This window comes from Athene noctua, chromosome 1, assembly GCF_965140245.1.
Source record: "Athene noctua chromosome 1, bAthNoc1.hap1.1, whole genome shotgun sequence".
Taxonomy (NCBI): Eukaryota; Metazoa; Chordata; class Aves; order Strigiformes; family Strigidae; genus Athene; species Athene noctua.
Genome location: NC_134037.1, coordinates 90348307 through 90365383, shown reverse-complemented (window position 1 = coordinate 90365383; position 17077 = coordinate 90348307). Strand labels below are relative to the sequence as shown.

Sequence of the window (17077 nt, the reverse complement as noted above, 5' to 3'; positions counted from 1 at the left end):
TGATCTGTGACTTCTACAGAATTCACTCGCCCTGCTCTTTCATCCAGCTACGATCAAAACTGTGTCATGGCAACATACGAGAATTATTCAATCCCTCATGTGCCAAGGAGAACAGAGGCGAGCTCTCAGATACATACAGATGATGAAGACATCAATGTCAGACAGTAGTGAAGTGCGGCTTTTCCTCAATGTGTTGTTGTCCAATAGGTAAAGAAATATATCCCACCATTTTGGCATTCAAATATTGTGAAAGGTGGAGAACAAAAAATACCAGTCATGATCCCCTAAATTTCCTTTAAACTTTGAAAACAATAATTTTTAGTTTTCCTTTTATAATCTTTTTATTTATCCTATTAATACTTTACATCTCAAAAATTAATTGCAGATGTGTAGTGGAGGCTTGGGATCTGTTGCAGCAACATACCACTAAGTTAAACATAGAAGAACTGTTAAAACACATGTTTGAAATCTGTCAAGAGATGGGACTAATGGAAGATTTATTGAAGCTACCTTTCACAGACACTGAACAAGTAAGTGTAGACAAGAAAAAAAAAAATCATCTCATTGAAAAGAGAAGAGGCAGAATCATAATAGATTTCTTGATATGTGTTATTTCTCATAGGAGTGTTTGGAGAAGTTTTTACAGACCAACACTTGTGTTCAAAATCCTGAATTTCTTTTAGTCCATCATCTGCAGCGTGCCAACTATATCCCAGCACTACAGCTGAATCAGTCAATGAAGGTTAATCTTATGGTAAGCTTAAAAGTTCTGTCGAGCATGCAAGTTTCTGGGAGGTAACCAACCATTTTTGATAGTGCTCAATAAAAATCTTGCTTTGTTTTTTATACTATTCTTTGAAATACTAGGAATAAGTTTCCACACCTTAAGTTACAGCTGAACCTAGAAGTTTAACAAAATATTTCACTACTCCAAAGCTGCTCTGTGAAGGCATAAATTAAATGTTACAGAGCATTGTTGACTCATCTTCAAATAGTTTGTTTGCATCCGAGGAATAAATACATACCTTTTCTGTCAGCCAGTCTTCTCAATCAGATACGTATGTTATGTATAGTGTAGATTACTCCAAGTTGTTTGTGTCCCTCCTTTCTGTGGAATGGAGTGTGTTGTACGTCATCTCTCGTATCTTGCACACAACTTTCTTCTAGCTGAGAGCGGTCTGGATGCCAATCCACAGGTAAAATTTGCACAGTGGTTTTGTTTGGTTGGTTTTTTTTAGTTTTATTTTCTCAAGTTATAGTGTGAGCTCTACAATTCCACAACTTCCATTTTCCCACTTTTATGACAGTAATTCTTACCTAACTTCTGTTTATCAAAAGAGCCAGACTATTGTGCGATGTGAACTTCTGTTATGAATCTGTGGTTCATTTGCTGTTTTCTGCAACCATAGTTTTCCAGTGAATCAAACTTATAAGGTGGTCTTGGAAGTTTTAGGTCCTGCATTTGAAACCTTTCATCCAGCCAGAAGGTGTGTGTAGGTAGCTTTTTCTAACTCGTTTTAATATTCACATCACTTTGTCCAACGTAATTTGCATTTGCCCTTTATATTCAGTTCTCTTGGACCTTGGTGTTTCAGGAAAAGCAAATGAAAGCCAGCTATTTTGTAAGCAAGCCACTTGAAAATTGCAGGTGGTGACAAGGTATCGGAATAAGGTTCTGCAGTGTGCCAGAACTGTTTTAACTTAAAGTTGTAGGTTCTGTTACTATTCTAGTCTGCCTTCCACTTTGGTAAAATTACCAGGGGAAATTGGTGTGTGTTGATGGGTAGAACTTGCTGCTGTTCTGTGTAGTGTATGTATTCTACTATATATCTGTAGAGAAAATTTATCCACTGTTTAGAAATAGCACAGATAGTTCTGTGCGATGAACTTGTTGTAATTAGTTAACTTTTTGCTTTATGCTTTTCATTTAACAGAACGATCCCGATCCTCGCTTGAGAGAGAGAGCAGTTGCCAGAAATTCTATATTAGACCAATACGGCAAGATCCTTCCTAGAGTTCAAAGGAAGCTGGCTGTAGAGAGAGCCAAGCCTTACCACTTGCCTTCGTCGGCCTTAAGAGAAGGTAATTTGGGGGGGAGGGGTGTATAAAGGGCAACTAACCCTCACTTCGATTACACAAGGCTGATATTTTTTCCCCTCTTGCTTTACAGTTGCAAGACCAAAGCCATTATCAACAGTAACAAAACAAGCTAATGCAGGAAATGTGCATACCAGAGCAACTTTCATCAGTAATGTATTGTCCAAAATTGGAGAAGTATGGGCAGGAAACGATCAGAAAGCCAGTTTCTCACAATATGATAGGTAAAGTTCAGTCTTGAGCTACACGTGGAGAGAGAGAGAGAGAAATCCGTTTGAATTATATTAGTGTTTTGGAGGAAGGGTGCACCTGAATTAAGCTTTGTTTGGCTTTTTTTGTACATACAGTATATAAGATTTAAGAATCAATTCATCATAAGGAATATTTGGAGAGAGAGAGATATTTTCTGTTGCGGTAATCTTATTTATGGCAATGCATATACTTACATTATGGTAAATGTGTTCACAGGAATTGAAGATAGCTGAAACTAGAACTAGGATTACCATCAGTCTATTGGTGTACTGATTTTGGTAGACTTGTGTGATCAAATAATACTTTTTTACCAATTGCTGCCCAGTTTCTGCTTTGTTTCTGCCTTTTTTACTTAAAATCAGGCAGAATTATGAAGAGTGGAAAAGAGGCTAGTAGTTGTCAGATCATTTTCTTGCAAGTGGTATGGTCAAATAAACTTGAATTCTGGTATTTGAACTTGAGGGGAATGAAAGTCAGTTGCATTTTCCTTGTCATTATAGTCCTAGAGTTACAGAACCATCTGTCGTACCTCGTCCTCTCCCTGATGCAGAGTTGCGCAGTGCATTTGTTGGGACACCAGTTACAAAATTTTCACAAAAATATTCCAGGTATAGTAGACCTACAGAATGAATATTTCTGAAAGATGTCACTTCTCATATATATGTTTATGTATATGTCTCTGTGTGTGTGTACTTTCTGTGTTTGCAAAAGGGTTCTGTTTGCATTTAGTTTTGTATCTGTTAAAGAAAAGGTCAACTTAGGGATGCAACTCGGTGGAGAATGTGAGTGATCCCAGCATTGAAATGCAGGTGAATTTTCTTCTGACATGAGAATTACATCCCTTGGGCAACTTAAAATTGGATTACTCTTGCCTCAGAGACAGTGATTTAGGAAATTAAATACGATGTATAAAGAAATAATTAAAAAAAAGAATGCCTGCAACTTGCTCATGGGCCTGAGACATCACCCCAACAGTGAGGGTTCACCTGTATTTCTTGTTCATTGAATGTTTTTGTTATGTATCATCTCAGATTTCTTGAACAGAGCATGATTTTTTTTCATTTATTTATTGATGTTCATATTTTAAATTGGATATCTCAACAGATTGCTGGATTTGGTGGTTCGTCCTGCCCCTTCATGTTCTGCAGCACAGGGTGGTAGCTGGCAGTCACCATGCAGAGCTTCTACTTCATTCATGGCATCCAGCCCACTGAAATTAAATATACATGGTTCCATCTCACAAAAGAATTCTTCAGGAGCATCTGAGATGGATTTACTACAGACTCCTCTTGTGGTTAAGGTTTGTATTTTGAGAAAACAGTAAGAACCGACCAAACCAAAAGCCTATAAACTTTGTTTAAATGAGACCACCAAATTGTTTAACACAAACAGTGCTGCATTTAAATTGTGGCATATTTTCAGTATGCATGTGGTTATTGTATATGGAGTCCTTTTGGAAGCAGGATATTGGGAACAATCTTGAAGAGGGAAAGGTTCATTCTACATTAATTGCAGTATGCACATTGTCCCATAGCTCTGTGAATTACACTTGTTTTTATTGCGTGGAACAAAGTAAGTTAAAATTGGACATCTCAATATACTTAGATCCTTAAAGATGCAATTTGTAGCTTAACCATCTTGTTATTTAAGTGCTCCATAGCTCTGTACAGTTTGACTTGCATACCTACCAGCAAGAAATGTATATGCTTCTGTTTCTTAATCCAGTTAAGTGAATAACAACTAAGTGATGTCAGTCTCTGTCAAATTCAGTGATGGCTTTTTGCAGTAGTTTTACTTATTGTTTGTGTTAAGCTCTATTTCCGTCCGTTGCCGTCAAACTCTTCTCTTGTGAGGAAATAGTAACATTTGACCTGTCTTGCTGGTGCTGGTCTTTTTGCTTTTGATTACCTGAACAAAGTAGTTGTAATCTCTCTGAATTATAACCTTTTTCTTCTTATTAAATATCATCCCTTTCATTAAGCTAGTTTCATTATCCTCCTTTTAAACCCTTTTGGTACTGTAAATTCTTTTGTGAGCTGAGGCAAGAAGATCTGAATGCTTCTAGACAAAGATGTGTGGGTATTTTTACAGCAGGTTCACTTAATCTAGTCTAGCACGTGGATTGATTAATTAGTGGAAAAAAAAAGATCTTGTTGTTACTTTGTTGATTGCCATTTCGCATGGCAGTGTGTTCAGTCACTGTATCTGGGGTAACATTTGAAGTTGCATGTCTTTAGAAGAGCAGTGTAGAAATTGCAAAAAATACTAGGAGAGAAGAACATTGCAAACAATAAGATCCTTGTTTGATCAGGAAATTAATTTGAAAAATAAGGTACTGTGTTGGCATTGGGAGGAGAAAAAGCCAAAAGAAACAAAAAGTATGGGGGGGTTGTATCATTAAGATTTTTATACCTCTGGAAAAAGAGCAGTGCAGAGGCTAAACTTTGTCCTCTCTGCTGCTGCAGCCTCAGTTGTAGTTTAAATTAATGTTCTTGACAATTGAAGTCTTCCATTTTGAAAATTTAACTGGTTTTGAACTAAATGTTTTTATTTCTTTTCATAGAGAGCTAAATTTTTAGCCACATCTGCTTCTGGTTTTCCTGGGTTTACTCCTCAGTCTATTCTCAGATCCAGCCTTCGCACCACACCCCTAGCAACTCCCTCTGCATCTCCAGGACGATCAGTTACTCCTCCTCTACGAGCAAAGGAACCTAGAATATCTTTCAGGGAAGAGAACTCAACTGCAAAATGGACTATTGGGGTAAGCTGGGCCATAGTTAATGATTTTTATAGTTAAAGGCGCTATAGGCTGTGATTTGATTCAGAATTTTTTTAAAGTTTGCCAAAACTCCTTATATTGGGAATTGGAATTGCAAACCACAACGGCAGATTTGAATTTGGTCAGAAAAAAGGTATGTTAGACCTTCCATAATGTCATCTGCCTGCAGGAACATACTCAAAATACGTGTTGGTACCAGATCATGACAGTTTTACTCCAGCGTTGTTAGGAGCTGTGATTGTTCCAGATCACTAGTTCAGCTTTCCGCTGTATCTCTTCAAATGGTGGTATGGCAGGAAGGTAAGGAATACAGATTGGGCCAGCTGTTTGGGTTTGTCAGGCTTCGTGAATTAAACATCTTTGAAAGCAGTGGAAGTCATGAGCTTCATTTGCTTTTGGTCTCTCTTTTTGCAAGGCTGGGTTTACTTAAATGATGATAAAAATAGACTCCTGATGAAGCAAGCTGTACTGTTGTCTGTTGTCTAGCCCTAAAGTTGTTGGGTTTGCTTCTTGCCTTGTACCAGGGGTAGCATTCATATAGATGTCAAATGAAGTCAGTCCACCTGCAAGTTGCCCCCTTCTACTCCTCCTTTTGTTCTGTCAGTTGGATTCCTTGATGCTGTTGCTGAAGGAACATACCAAAATCAGAGGCAGAAGAGGATCTACGTGTATGAGCTTTCCGTGCACATGCTAACAAATTGTCAGAATCTGTTTTTGTTACACCTCTTATTGCCTGTTATAAAGAGCTACTCAAGTGTAATAAGAGGCTCTCTCTCTTACGTTAAATTCTTACTAATAGTGCTGTGTGGCCAGATTAATTTACTTGTTCCATGCTGCAGACATAGTGTGTAGTGAAATATTTTAGTAGTGCATGCAGGTTGACAAGGCAAGCATAAAAAAAGACAAATCTTCAGTTATGATTTTAGGTGGGCTAAGCTCCATGTTGAAAACATGGTAGTGAACCCAGTGAACAGTCTTGAGATGACTGTATAAGCAAGCACATACAAGATTCGCTTCATCTTAATTCTCCAAGGTTGTGGAAACTCAGTAAGCAGTCAGAAGTGTGATTAATTTTTACACTTGGCTTTAAAAGCTAAGGTAGTGCTAGAATGAGAACTCATTTTGTAGCACCTTGCTTAAGTTGGCACTTGTAAAACTTATAAATATTGGTATATATTTGGGGTGGGGGTTTATTTTCTTTCTTTGACAAAAAGCATATGCATGTTGTTTATTGTGATTTTTAATTTATTTTTTTTTAAAAAAAAAAAAGAAGGTAACAGAAGATGATAAAGCACTGTTTGGAGCTTCCTTGGAGCATCATCATCGAGTGGTGGAGGATGCTTGGTCTGAAAGTAGAGATAAAACAACTCTGTTTACTCTGAGCAATCCTGAGGAGGATCGTGCTGAAATGGAAGAGTCTTCAGAAAGCGTACCTGGAGATGGTGTGGAGAAAATGGATGTCAGCAAAGAAAACAGCAACTTCTCTGCCGGGTCAGACCAAACTACTTTGGAGTATCATGATGCAAAATCACCTGGTGATTTTGAAGATGATGTCATCTTTATAGCTGCTAAACCAGCTAATTCTTCCACTGAAGAAACTGACGATCTTCAAGAATTGGAGAAGGAAGAAGACAGGGCAGTGGTTGAAGATAAACCTTTCCAGATGAAACAATCAGATCCATCAGAACTAAGAAAAGAAGCTGGTGTGTTTCATCCTATGATTACCTAAGTTTCTGATTTTTTTCCAAATATTTTTACAAGGTTAAATTACTGATGAGTGCAACAGTTAACAACGAGTGCTCACAAGTGTCCTAGGCACTTCCTTGTCCTAAGCTTTTAAAATTGCCACTGTTTTGAGTCCTTTTTGGGTATCTTGGATGTTATGAATGTATAGCACTTTTGACTGGCATTTCTTGTGTGTCATTGCAGCTGAGAGGCTGCAGTGACTTGTGGGAGTTTTGAGCGGGATACGAGTGGAAAACTGAGACTTCTAGTTATGTTTCAGGCATACTTCTATAAGCTGCAGGTTTTTCGCAGCAATTATAGTGTATGGTGTGCTTTGACTAGATAGAGGGTTTTTTAACTGCTTCGCTAGTGCTCAGTTTAAGTGTTTGTTCTGGAAGTGAGTCTGCTTTGTGTATCTGCTTCTGATTACAGCTATGCTTGCTCACTCAACAGCTTATGCAGCCTTTTCCAAACCTGTTTCAGTTGTTTTTCAGTAATTCAACTCATTCAAGCCAGTCCAACTGCTGAGGATGTGTTCATATGAGCAGGTCAGCTGGCAGGTTAGAAGAGATGTAGCTCACTAGCTGGTGAGCAGTAGTGAAGAGCTGGGAAAGTAATGCAGGAACAGGGAGATGATGTGCTACAGTCAGTATTTGATTAACAGAGCTCAGTCCGTTCAACTCTTTATAAAAATAAAGATAATTAAAAAATAATATAAATGTTCCTGGGACATGTATGCAGGTGTCAGAATTCTGCATCTGAGGTCTTGAAACAGTTTGTCGCCATTAGTGGGTACTCTGGTATCGGTACATCATATGCAGCCTGATTCAATCCTAAGTCTGAGATGATTCTGGAGGATCCTGGAGAGTGATTGTTGCTGTTCAGGTTCCTCAGCTCCTTTTTAAATAACAAGAGTGCCTGGACACGGACTCCGTGAACATGGGTAAACAGGGTTCTCCAGATCTAAGTGTTTCTAGTAAGATAGGTCTAAACATTTGTCTGTCCTATTTTAGCTGTCTTGTATTTGGACAAGAAAGCAAAAGTATTTTTCATAAAAAATAATAAGGTACTAATTGTTAAAGAGTAACCTTATAAAGAAATTTCAGCATTGCTGAGCTGTGGTACAAACGGTTCTGTACAGTTTCAGTGCTCTGGAAGCATTAGAGGACCGTCAGTACAGCTCTTGTTTGACCTGAGCTAGCAAAATTGTCCTAGGCCTATGTACTGTCTGCAAAGGGAATTGCTGGATCTGGAGGCAGCAGACAGTAGAAATGAAGAAGAAAAGGAGGATATTTCTAAAATTGAACCTGTTGAGATAAAAACAGGTTAGCAAGCAATTGGGTTTCAACCCCACCACTAGAGAAAAGGACAAGAAAAGACCTTAGATATATTCTTGTAGAAGAGGGGAAAGGGAATCAACAAAGGAAAGCAGCATTGCTGGGATGACATAAATATCCAAAGAGAAACAGAAAAAATTACTCCTCAGTTTTAAGGAGGCAGCATGTTTTCTGAAGTTTTCATGTATTAGGTTAGTAACATCAAGTTTAGTTTGTACACAAAATATCACTGGTCTTTGTTTTGTTGTTTGTTTGTTTGTTTGTTTTTCCTTGATGGAAATTATGTGCCAGACCTCTTGTTTTACTGGAAAGAAGAGTTCAGACCTGTGCATTAGAAGTATTGGTAGCATTATTTTGTTAGATCAGTATCCTAGGTGAAATGCATAAAGGCTAACTGTAAAATCATATGAGCGTTTTAAAAGAAATGATGTTAAGTGCAACAGGGAAGTCATTCCTCTTAACTCTTTCTGTAGGCTTTGTGGGAGAGTCAAATGCTGAATGGCTTAACCTTCCTGAGGATGATAAATTGGTGTTTAAAGCTTCTGAGGCTGCTACTTTTGGGACTGCCAGTGAAGGGTAAGTTTATAAAATAGATGTATCTTTGGGTTCACATAGCATGTAACTCCTGGCATTCCTGTGTTTGAAAACTATGACTTTGACCTGGTATTGGTTCTTTCCTGTGTTTTTAAATATAACAGCTTTTCTATTCCTTTCTGTCTGTCACTAGAACTAATTTGGCATGAATATAAGTCAAATGGACTAGCTGTCAAGTTGAGCCTTATTCTTTCAAATCATTGCAGACCCCAGAGTATGGTGATAAAGACTTCATTCAACTGGCTATACAAACCTTTCTACAGTTTGAGAGTTACTAAGCAGATGCTGTGAACATAAGACCTGCTTCTGTCTGAAAATTGTGTCGCTAAAAATTACACCTGAGATTCCTGTAACTTTAGCGGGTTTATTTTGGGGCTTGAATACTTTCTGGCAGTATTTTATACACATAATTTCTGTTTTCTGTGTGTGCTCAGTTAACACCTGTTTGCTTATGGAAAGGGAAGCAGTTTTCTGACCAGGTACTTTAAAAGTTGCAGCCGCTTAGTGATAAAGACAGAATGTTAGCAATGAAATAACCCTTAATTTCAAGGGCTACCTTACACTGGCACAAACTTCTGTTCAGTTTGTTCTAAAACTCCAATGTAGCAGTTGCACTCTTTTCTACAGAAGACAAGTAATGTATTCTTTAATACAGCTCTGTTGTTATTATCTAGTGTTAGATAGCTGGGAAGAATGTTAAGGGCTTGATTCGTTACATAAAATAAGTCATGAATTCAATGAAGTTATGTTGGTAAAGGAATTTTTAATCCTTTTTTATTTTTTTCTGTTTGGAAACTTGGAGAATTTACAAAGTAATTTCTAAAGCTCTTCAGTGTTTGTTTTGAAGCTTTATGATTAATTTCTCTCTTTCTGTTCGTGAAGTGAAACAAACCACCAGGAGTCCAAAATGTCCTCTCCATCAGAAGAAAACACCATACCAGTTGCAACAAATCCACAGCCTTCTGAACCCCTGGAGGCAGACAGTGAATGTATGTACAGTATGTTGGAGATGTTAAGTGAGTTAAGGTAGCTGAAATCCTGAAATAAAATGTGTAGTTTGCCATAGCACTACAGGCGTCTCAGATTGAAGCAGTAGTAGCATGTTACTGCTGACTTACGTTGAACTGCAGGGAGAATACCCTCCTCAAAGAAAGCCCTTGTAGAAGATGCATAGTGAATGTTCCTGTTCTTGATAAAGATAATGAGAAAACTGGTAGAATTTAAAATATTGGGAGAGATTAGTATTTATTTTAATGTTACACACCGCTACTAATTTCTTTGAGTTACTAGTTTAAAAGATGATGCATCCTCAGTATTCAGGCTGTGAAGAATAACTAGCTATCAGTGTGCCTCTCCAGCCACCTCTGTTCTTTTCCTCTATGGACTTGCCAGTTGATTTTTGCCTTCTTTTTTTTTTTTTTTTTTTTTTTTTTTAATATTTTTTAATTGTGGGACTGCATCCTTTACCAGATAACTAATTCTGGCTTCTATTTTTTGGAGAAAGCCCAATATATGTGGTAGGATGGAGAACTGTATTCTTGGCACCTACTCCCTCTGTTAGTTCTGTTGTGTAAACCTGTTAAGCAGTTAAGTTAAAATTATATCAATCTCTTCCAGCTGTGATAAGTATCCTTGACAATGAGGATGTGGTCAGTACTCATTCAGAAAATCACCTTGTGGGGAAGCACGTGGATTTACCTAAAGAACATAACCTAGAAGCAGCTGAAGTTGAAGAAAATATTCCTTTTCTGCAGGAAGAAATAACTGTTTCTAACAATCTTCCTAAAACTGAGGACATTAACGTAAGTAAACTATTTCCCCATTTTCTACAAAATAAAAAACACTTTGCAAATTCAGGACAGTCCTGTCTTACCAACAGTTAGAGAGCACACAAAACTGCCTTGGTTTTCTTAGCTGGTTAACACAAGTTAAAACCTTGTTACATAATGGCAGATACATTTTTCTTCTATGCATTTGCTGTACATAGAGCATGGAATAAAATCTGTCAAGACTTGGGCCTTTGAGAGCTGTAGTAGTACAAAAAAAATGCCTAAACTATTTTTCAAAACAACCATGTGTTCATTTGGCTTACTAGAACTTAAACATTTTGTTATTTGACTTAATCCAAAAGTTTTCATGTTAAAGACAATAAGAAAAGTTGTGGAGTACACCTTTCTGATACTTTGACAAAATGATGTGGGAACCAAACGGATTTTCAGAATGATTTAGGTGCTTAAATCCTGTACTATTTGTTATTAACATAAACAAAATTCCCAGTAATGAGTTATTTCAGTATCAACATATTTCCAGCTACCTAAAACTTTTTTTTTCTGTAAAAATATATTTTTTTAACATCTAAGCTTTGTGAAATACAAATTTGTAAAGGTTGTTTACATGGACTGAAAATTAGAACTAGAGATTCTCCAGTTGTCTCAGGTTTTTCCCTGTTCTTACTTCTACTGGGGCTGATGAGTTATTTGGATTCATTGTGGATGCTCTCTTAAGTACCAATTTCTTGTAAGGTTATACACACAGGAATTAATAATAGAGTGAAATACAACCTGAAAGGTAGGCCTACACCAAAGAGATGGATCTTAAGTAACAGAAATTTTGGATGAAGTTAAATAAGCAGTCACTAATTTAGCTTGTCAGGATTTAGGAAAATGCCGTAGAAAAGAGGATTATAGATTTGGGAATACATAATCACTTATGGGATTAAAATTTGTGACAGGAAGAAAGGAGCAGGTACATGAGGTGGTGCAAAGCTTCTACAGTCATTCAAGAAACAGTACAGTGATGGTTCTTCTGCTTTCGTTACAACTGGTTCTTACTGATTTATACGTAAACATCTCATTTTGGCTTGTCTGCCTTCACCGAGTTTAAGACAAACCACTTACTGCTTTCTTGATCATAAATTTGTAAGAATAAAAGGGAAGTTTATGTAGACTAGTATTTTTTGAGTTTAGTTATGAAGCACAGCATGTTGCTATAATATGATGCTTTATCAAATTTTGACAAAGCAGGAGGCTTGACAAACCTAATCTGTGTCAGGGCAGCCTGCTTATTGGATGAGAAAAGGCTGCGGATGTTGTCTACCTTGACTTTAGTAAGGCCTTTGACACTGTTTCCCACAGCATTCTCCTGGCAAAACTGGCTGCTCGCGGCTTGGATGGGCACACGCTTCGCTGGGTAAAAAACTGGCTGGATGGCCGGGCCCAAAGAGTTGTGGTGAATGGAGTTAAATCCGGTTGTGGCTAGTCACGAGTGGTGTCCTCCAGGGCTCGGTTTTGGGGCCACTCCTGTTTAACATCTTTTTTGATGATCTGGATGAGGGGATCGAGTGCACCCTCAGTCAGTTTGCAGATGACCCCAAGTTGGGTGGGAGTGTTGATCTGCTCGAGGGTAGGGAGGCTCTGCAGAGAGACCTGGACAGGCTGGAGCCATGGGCTGAGGCAACTGGAGGAGTTTCCATAAGGCCAAATGCCGGGGGCTGCCCGTGGGCCACAACAACCCCCAGCAGCGCTACAGGCTTGGGCAGGAGTGGCTGGAGAGCTGCCAGTCAGAGAGGGACCTGGGGGTGTTGATTGACAGCCATTTGAACAGGAGCCGGCAGTGTGCCCAGGTGGGCAAGAAGACCAGTGGCATCCTGGCTTGTGTCAGAAATAACGTGGCAGTTGTTAGGCATTGGAATGGGCTACCCAGGGAGGTGGTGGAGTCCCCCCATCTCTGGAGGTGTATATAAGAGTTGAGTTGACATAGTGTAGTTGGGAACTGTCAATGTTAGATTAATGGTTGGACTAGGTGATCTTCTTCAAGGTCTTTTCCAACCTAGATGATTCTGTGATTCTGTAAAAAGGGCAGATTCTATGGAGACTCGTGTTGAATGTTTTCTTTCCTCTGCCATCATTGGCTAACACTATAACTTAGAGGCTTGGGTAAAGGTCTTTACACATTGATTAAATTATCCTGACCATCTGAGTCACTTGAGATATGTAACAGATACTACTTTTGTTCGCCACATGAAAGCCTGAGTATCTCATGTGGATCTCAAAGGAAAGAATAATGGCTCAGTACAGAGAACTACAAAACATGAGATGGAGGTATTTAGGATATTAGACAACATAATGTGTTGTCTCATGTCATCCAAGTGATTCCCTAAAGTGTGGTGTTGAGATGTTGGGTGTGATACCTGCCAGTTTGACTAAGTGTTGAGGTCACAACTATCATGACTGAAACTTTAAACTTGGGGGACATAATTGTATTTTGCCCTGTTCGATGTGGGGTCGGTCACTCTGTATTTGTAGTCAGTCCAGAAAGTACAGCAATGTGACAATTACTGCCAGTTGTGTATACAGCTTGTATTGTAAAACTGCTTGCTTTGTTCGTGGGTGGTGGCAAATCATTAGTCAGGAGTAGAAGTATCAAAAATGGAGTATGTGATTGCATACACAGGATACTCTGTTCTCTCCTCCTTAAATACATAAACTGTGATCTGTAGGAGAGAGTACATAGTACATTTCCCACTTTATGTTTGGTGGTGATCTGAAAGGGAAAGCAACATTTCACTGTCCTCAGTTTCACTTAGCTCAGCTTGAAGTTAGTCTGTTTGGTAATTAATAATGCACTAACAGACATTTTTTAACTTTAGGTTATTGAAGATAGTGCAGTTAAGGCACAAACCTCAGAAGCAGCGCCTGAAATGTCACTGTATAGTGAACTACATCCATCAGGCAGTCTTCAATACGGCTACGAGACTCTAGAGCAACAGTTTGCCTGCGATTTGCCTGATAATAAAGATGGTGAATGTGATGCAGCTGAGGGAGATGGAGAGCTTTTTATACCTCAGAGTAATTTTACTTTAGTCTTGGAAGGAGAAGAAGGTGAAGCAGAGATGGGAGACCCTACATTAGTAGATGCTTCTAAACCGGCTGGCACAACAACAGAGGAAAAACCTGTGAACAGTTTAGGAAATACTGAAAATCAAGAACATGTTACAAACTCGGTGTCCACTGTAACTAGTGATCAGGAATCTCAAAATATTGCAGAGTCTCTCCCCTATGTGCCTGAACCCATTAAGGTAGCTATTGCTGAGAACTTACTGGATGTAATTAAAGACACAAGAAGTAAAGAATTTACATCTGAAGTTGTAGAACAATCTATTACTGAAACCATAGGTAAAAAGGTCACTAGATTCCAGAAGGCAAAAGCTCCCTTAACAACTGTGCCAGAAGGAGTGGAAGATGAAACCAGCCTACACCAAGTCATCACTCCTAGAACACGTGCAAGGGGACAACTGAGCAGAAGTCTGAGTATTCCATCGGCAGGCACTCAGCAACTGCTGCGGACAGACAAACCAGTTCTGTTTGGACTGTCTCCTAGGAGAAGTACCAGGCGAGCAAAAGAAGTGTCTGAGGCTTCTGGTCTTCAAACAGAAGGAAGTACACAAGATGAGCAAATACCTGTGATGCCTGTTACTCCTAGGAGAGGTAGGAAACCGAAACTGACCAATTTAGAAAAAGTAGAAAGCAGCCATTCTGATGGACAAACATTGTCTGTCAGTACACAGTCCATAGCCATTACTCCAAGAAGAGGATTAAGGAGAGCAAAGGAAGCTCCATCGGAACTCTTGGAAGAGACTAATGAGGAAGCTTCTCGTGCTGAAGGTAGCATTATTGCTTCTGCTACTTCCAAAAGGACTAGAGGAAGAAAAAGGTCAGCAGGAGATCAAGAAACTGACCTGAGTGCCACCAGTCAGAAGATTAAAATGGCAGTCAGTCCCAGCAGAAGCACAAGAAAAATGAAACACACTAATGTACAATTTACTGAAAATATTGTCAAGGATCAAGAGGGGCAGCCCAGTGACCAACTCCTCTTACCTGTGCCAGCTAAAAGAGGCAGAAGAAGAAAGATGAGTTCATCAGAAGCTTCAGAAAATTCTGACCTTGATCTGTCTAGATCATTGCTTCCTCAAACAGAATTTAAACTTCCTGTCACTCCTAGAAGAAGTGCTAGGAAGGGGACACAAAGTCTCTTGGCAAACACAGAATCTATCTCTACTCAGGAAGACACATGTTCAGGTGGGAAAGTAGAAATCCTTGACACTCCTAGAAGAACAAGAAGAGTTCCACCTGCTAAACCAGAAAAAAATACTCATGAGCAAATGCCTGCACAGCCAAATGAGGAATCAACCACACCCCAGACTACAGTAAGGAAAGGCCGTCGGGGCAGAAAGAAGCGATCAGTAGTGGAGAAAAGCATAGGGGAGGAGGCCTTCCCCCAAGGACCTGATGGCAGCCCTTTGCTGCTTGAAGACATAAACCCATCAGGGTGTGATGAAACATCAAGAACTTTAACAGATCATATTACAAGAATCAGATCTGGCAAAACTGCCATGCCTCAGAAACTGTCTGTTGAGGAAAATGAATCCTTCCTTTTCTCTCCTCCTCTCACAAAGCTGAAAAAGAAATGTAAAGGTAGGTGCACTATATCTATATAAAAATAGGGCATATTGCTGTTTTGCAAACCACAGACTGTGAGGGTGGCTTAAAGTATTGTAAAGAATGTAACCATGCAAAACAAAAAATTTTGAAAGAGGCAGTTCATCTTTTTTCTGAACTCTACATGACTGTGTGGCTAGGTGTGGTGGAAACAGATAAGGAGGCTTCTCTGAGTAGAATGAAATGAAATTTAAGCTGAATTCTTTTTAGGAGCTTATTTTCTATCAGTTTTGAAAACTGAAGGGTATCTGTTCATATGATTGGCATCCCTTCCCTCCAGTGGAGAAATAAAGGAGACATGCTTCCAAATTCTGTTCAGTTTTTAACCTAAAATGAGCTACAAACTATACAGCTGTTTAACTATGTGATTGTTGTTAGTGGGCATATACTTTGTTATGGAAACTACTGTGCATAGGGTCCTTTTTATTAGCGTATGTGAATAAAAAAAAAAAAAAATTTGAGATATGTAAGGACAGTTGATGCCTCTGAACATTGTATCTTTGGTTATGTAAGTGCAGGTAAAATCACTACACTGGCTTATTTTTGTTTCACAATTTGCTTTAAAAAAACCCCCAAACCTGGATCCCAGGAGGCAGTTATTAGGGGAAGATGCCTCTACACTGAGTGTTTGTAAACCTAATTGGACCTTTTATTTCAGGAAGCGTCTGTGCTCTTGATTATCAGCTGTAATTTAATGTCACTGTCCTTTATAATGTTAATTGCATGTTAACAATGCATTGTCATTTTAGCTGGAAAAGCAGACCATCCTGTGCAGCTTAAGGATTTAGACCCGGACTTGTCTTCTCAATTTGTCTTTTCACCCCCTCTTTTGAGGTCAAGGAGAAAAAATGTATCTAGCATTTCCCGAATTGTGAAAGAACCGGTAAGTAAAAGCTCTAGTAGTCTCATGTTCCTGATTTTTGCTCTGTATTGCATTTTCAAGTATTAATTTGAAATGCCTTGCCTTTTTCCCTTGAAAATTGTCCTGGTTTCAACCAGGATGGAGTTAATTTTCATTGGAGTATTTCATACCATGTGATGTCATGCCCAGGTGGACTGTCAGGCAGTATTGTTGCTGGGGGGGGTGTGGTTGCTGTGTTTGGTAAGCCACTGTTGCATTTTACCAGTTTTCTTTTTGAACTCACTATTGTTACTGTTGTTCTCTTGTTATGTTTATAAATCCTTTCTTTTTATTCAACCCACAAATTCTCTTCTTTTGTCCCTCCCCTATCTTACCAGAGGGGGGAGGGGGAGGTCAATGGCCAGCCCTGTGGTGTCTCGCTGCCAGCTGCATGGAGTTTTTTCTTTTTTGTTTGAGATAACAACAAAATGGGTAAAATGTGGATTGCTTGGCTTCTTAAGATCTTATCACCTCATTTGCAATAAGTGTTTCCCGTGCTGTTGCTCACCTTCGGTGAGAGGTGGGTTAAGGTTTTGTTTCTGATGCACTATGTGATGCTCATCTATGATAGCATGCGGTCATCGGCTCTGGGGCTATTTACAGTTGTGTTTGAAAGATTTGGGGGTTCAAATATCTGTGGAATGTTGACCTAAATATGGTTATTGTGCTGTTAGGAGTTAGTGCTTTCCTACATGTGGTTTAGGTTTTGTTTATGGTTAAGCTACTATTTTAAGAGTAACCAAGCAACAGAGACTGCAGCCACTGCAAGCCCAGGGACAGGTGCTGCAGCTGAACCGGAGGACCAACCCACAACAGTGTCAGTTGCTCCCATACAGAAGAAGAAATACACAAGAAAATCCCCTCGCAGTGTACAGGGTGATGATGAACCAGGCCC

The 17077-nt window shown here is 39.0% G+C and overlaps 1 protein-coding gene across 3 annotated transcripts in view; it reads left to right on the top strand.

Moving 5' to 3' along the window:
- The window catches only part of AHCTF1 (AT-hook containing transcription factor 1), a 56814-nt gene that overhangs the window by 32586 nt on the left and 7151 nt on the right, over positions 1-17077 (top strand). For all 3 annotated transcript variants that reach the window (XM_074896883.1, XM_074896881.1, XM_074896882.1), the window contains 14 exons: positions 20-207; positions 386-530; positions 623-754; positions 1935-2082; positions 2171-2321; positions 2850-2957; positions 3454-3649; positions 4913-5110; positions 6399-6831; positions 8664-8766; positions 9667-9773; positions 10402-10586; positions 13433-15257; positions 16031-16164. In XM_074896883.1, the coding sequence (XP_074752984.1) occupies positions 20-207; positions 386-530; positions 623-754; positions 1935-2082; positions 2171-2321; positions 2850-2957; positions 3454-3649; positions 4913-5110; positions 6399-6831; positions 8664-8766; positions 9667-9773; positions 10402-10586; positions 13433-15257; positions 16031-16164 (4053 nt within the window). The remainder of the gene's footprint in view (positions 1-19; positions 208-385; positions 531-622; positions 755-1934; positions 2083-2170; positions 2322-2849; positions 2958-3453; positions 3650-4912; positions 5111-6398; positions 6832-8663; positions 8767-9666; positions 9774-10401; positions 10587-13432; positions 15258-16030; positions 16165-17077) is intronic.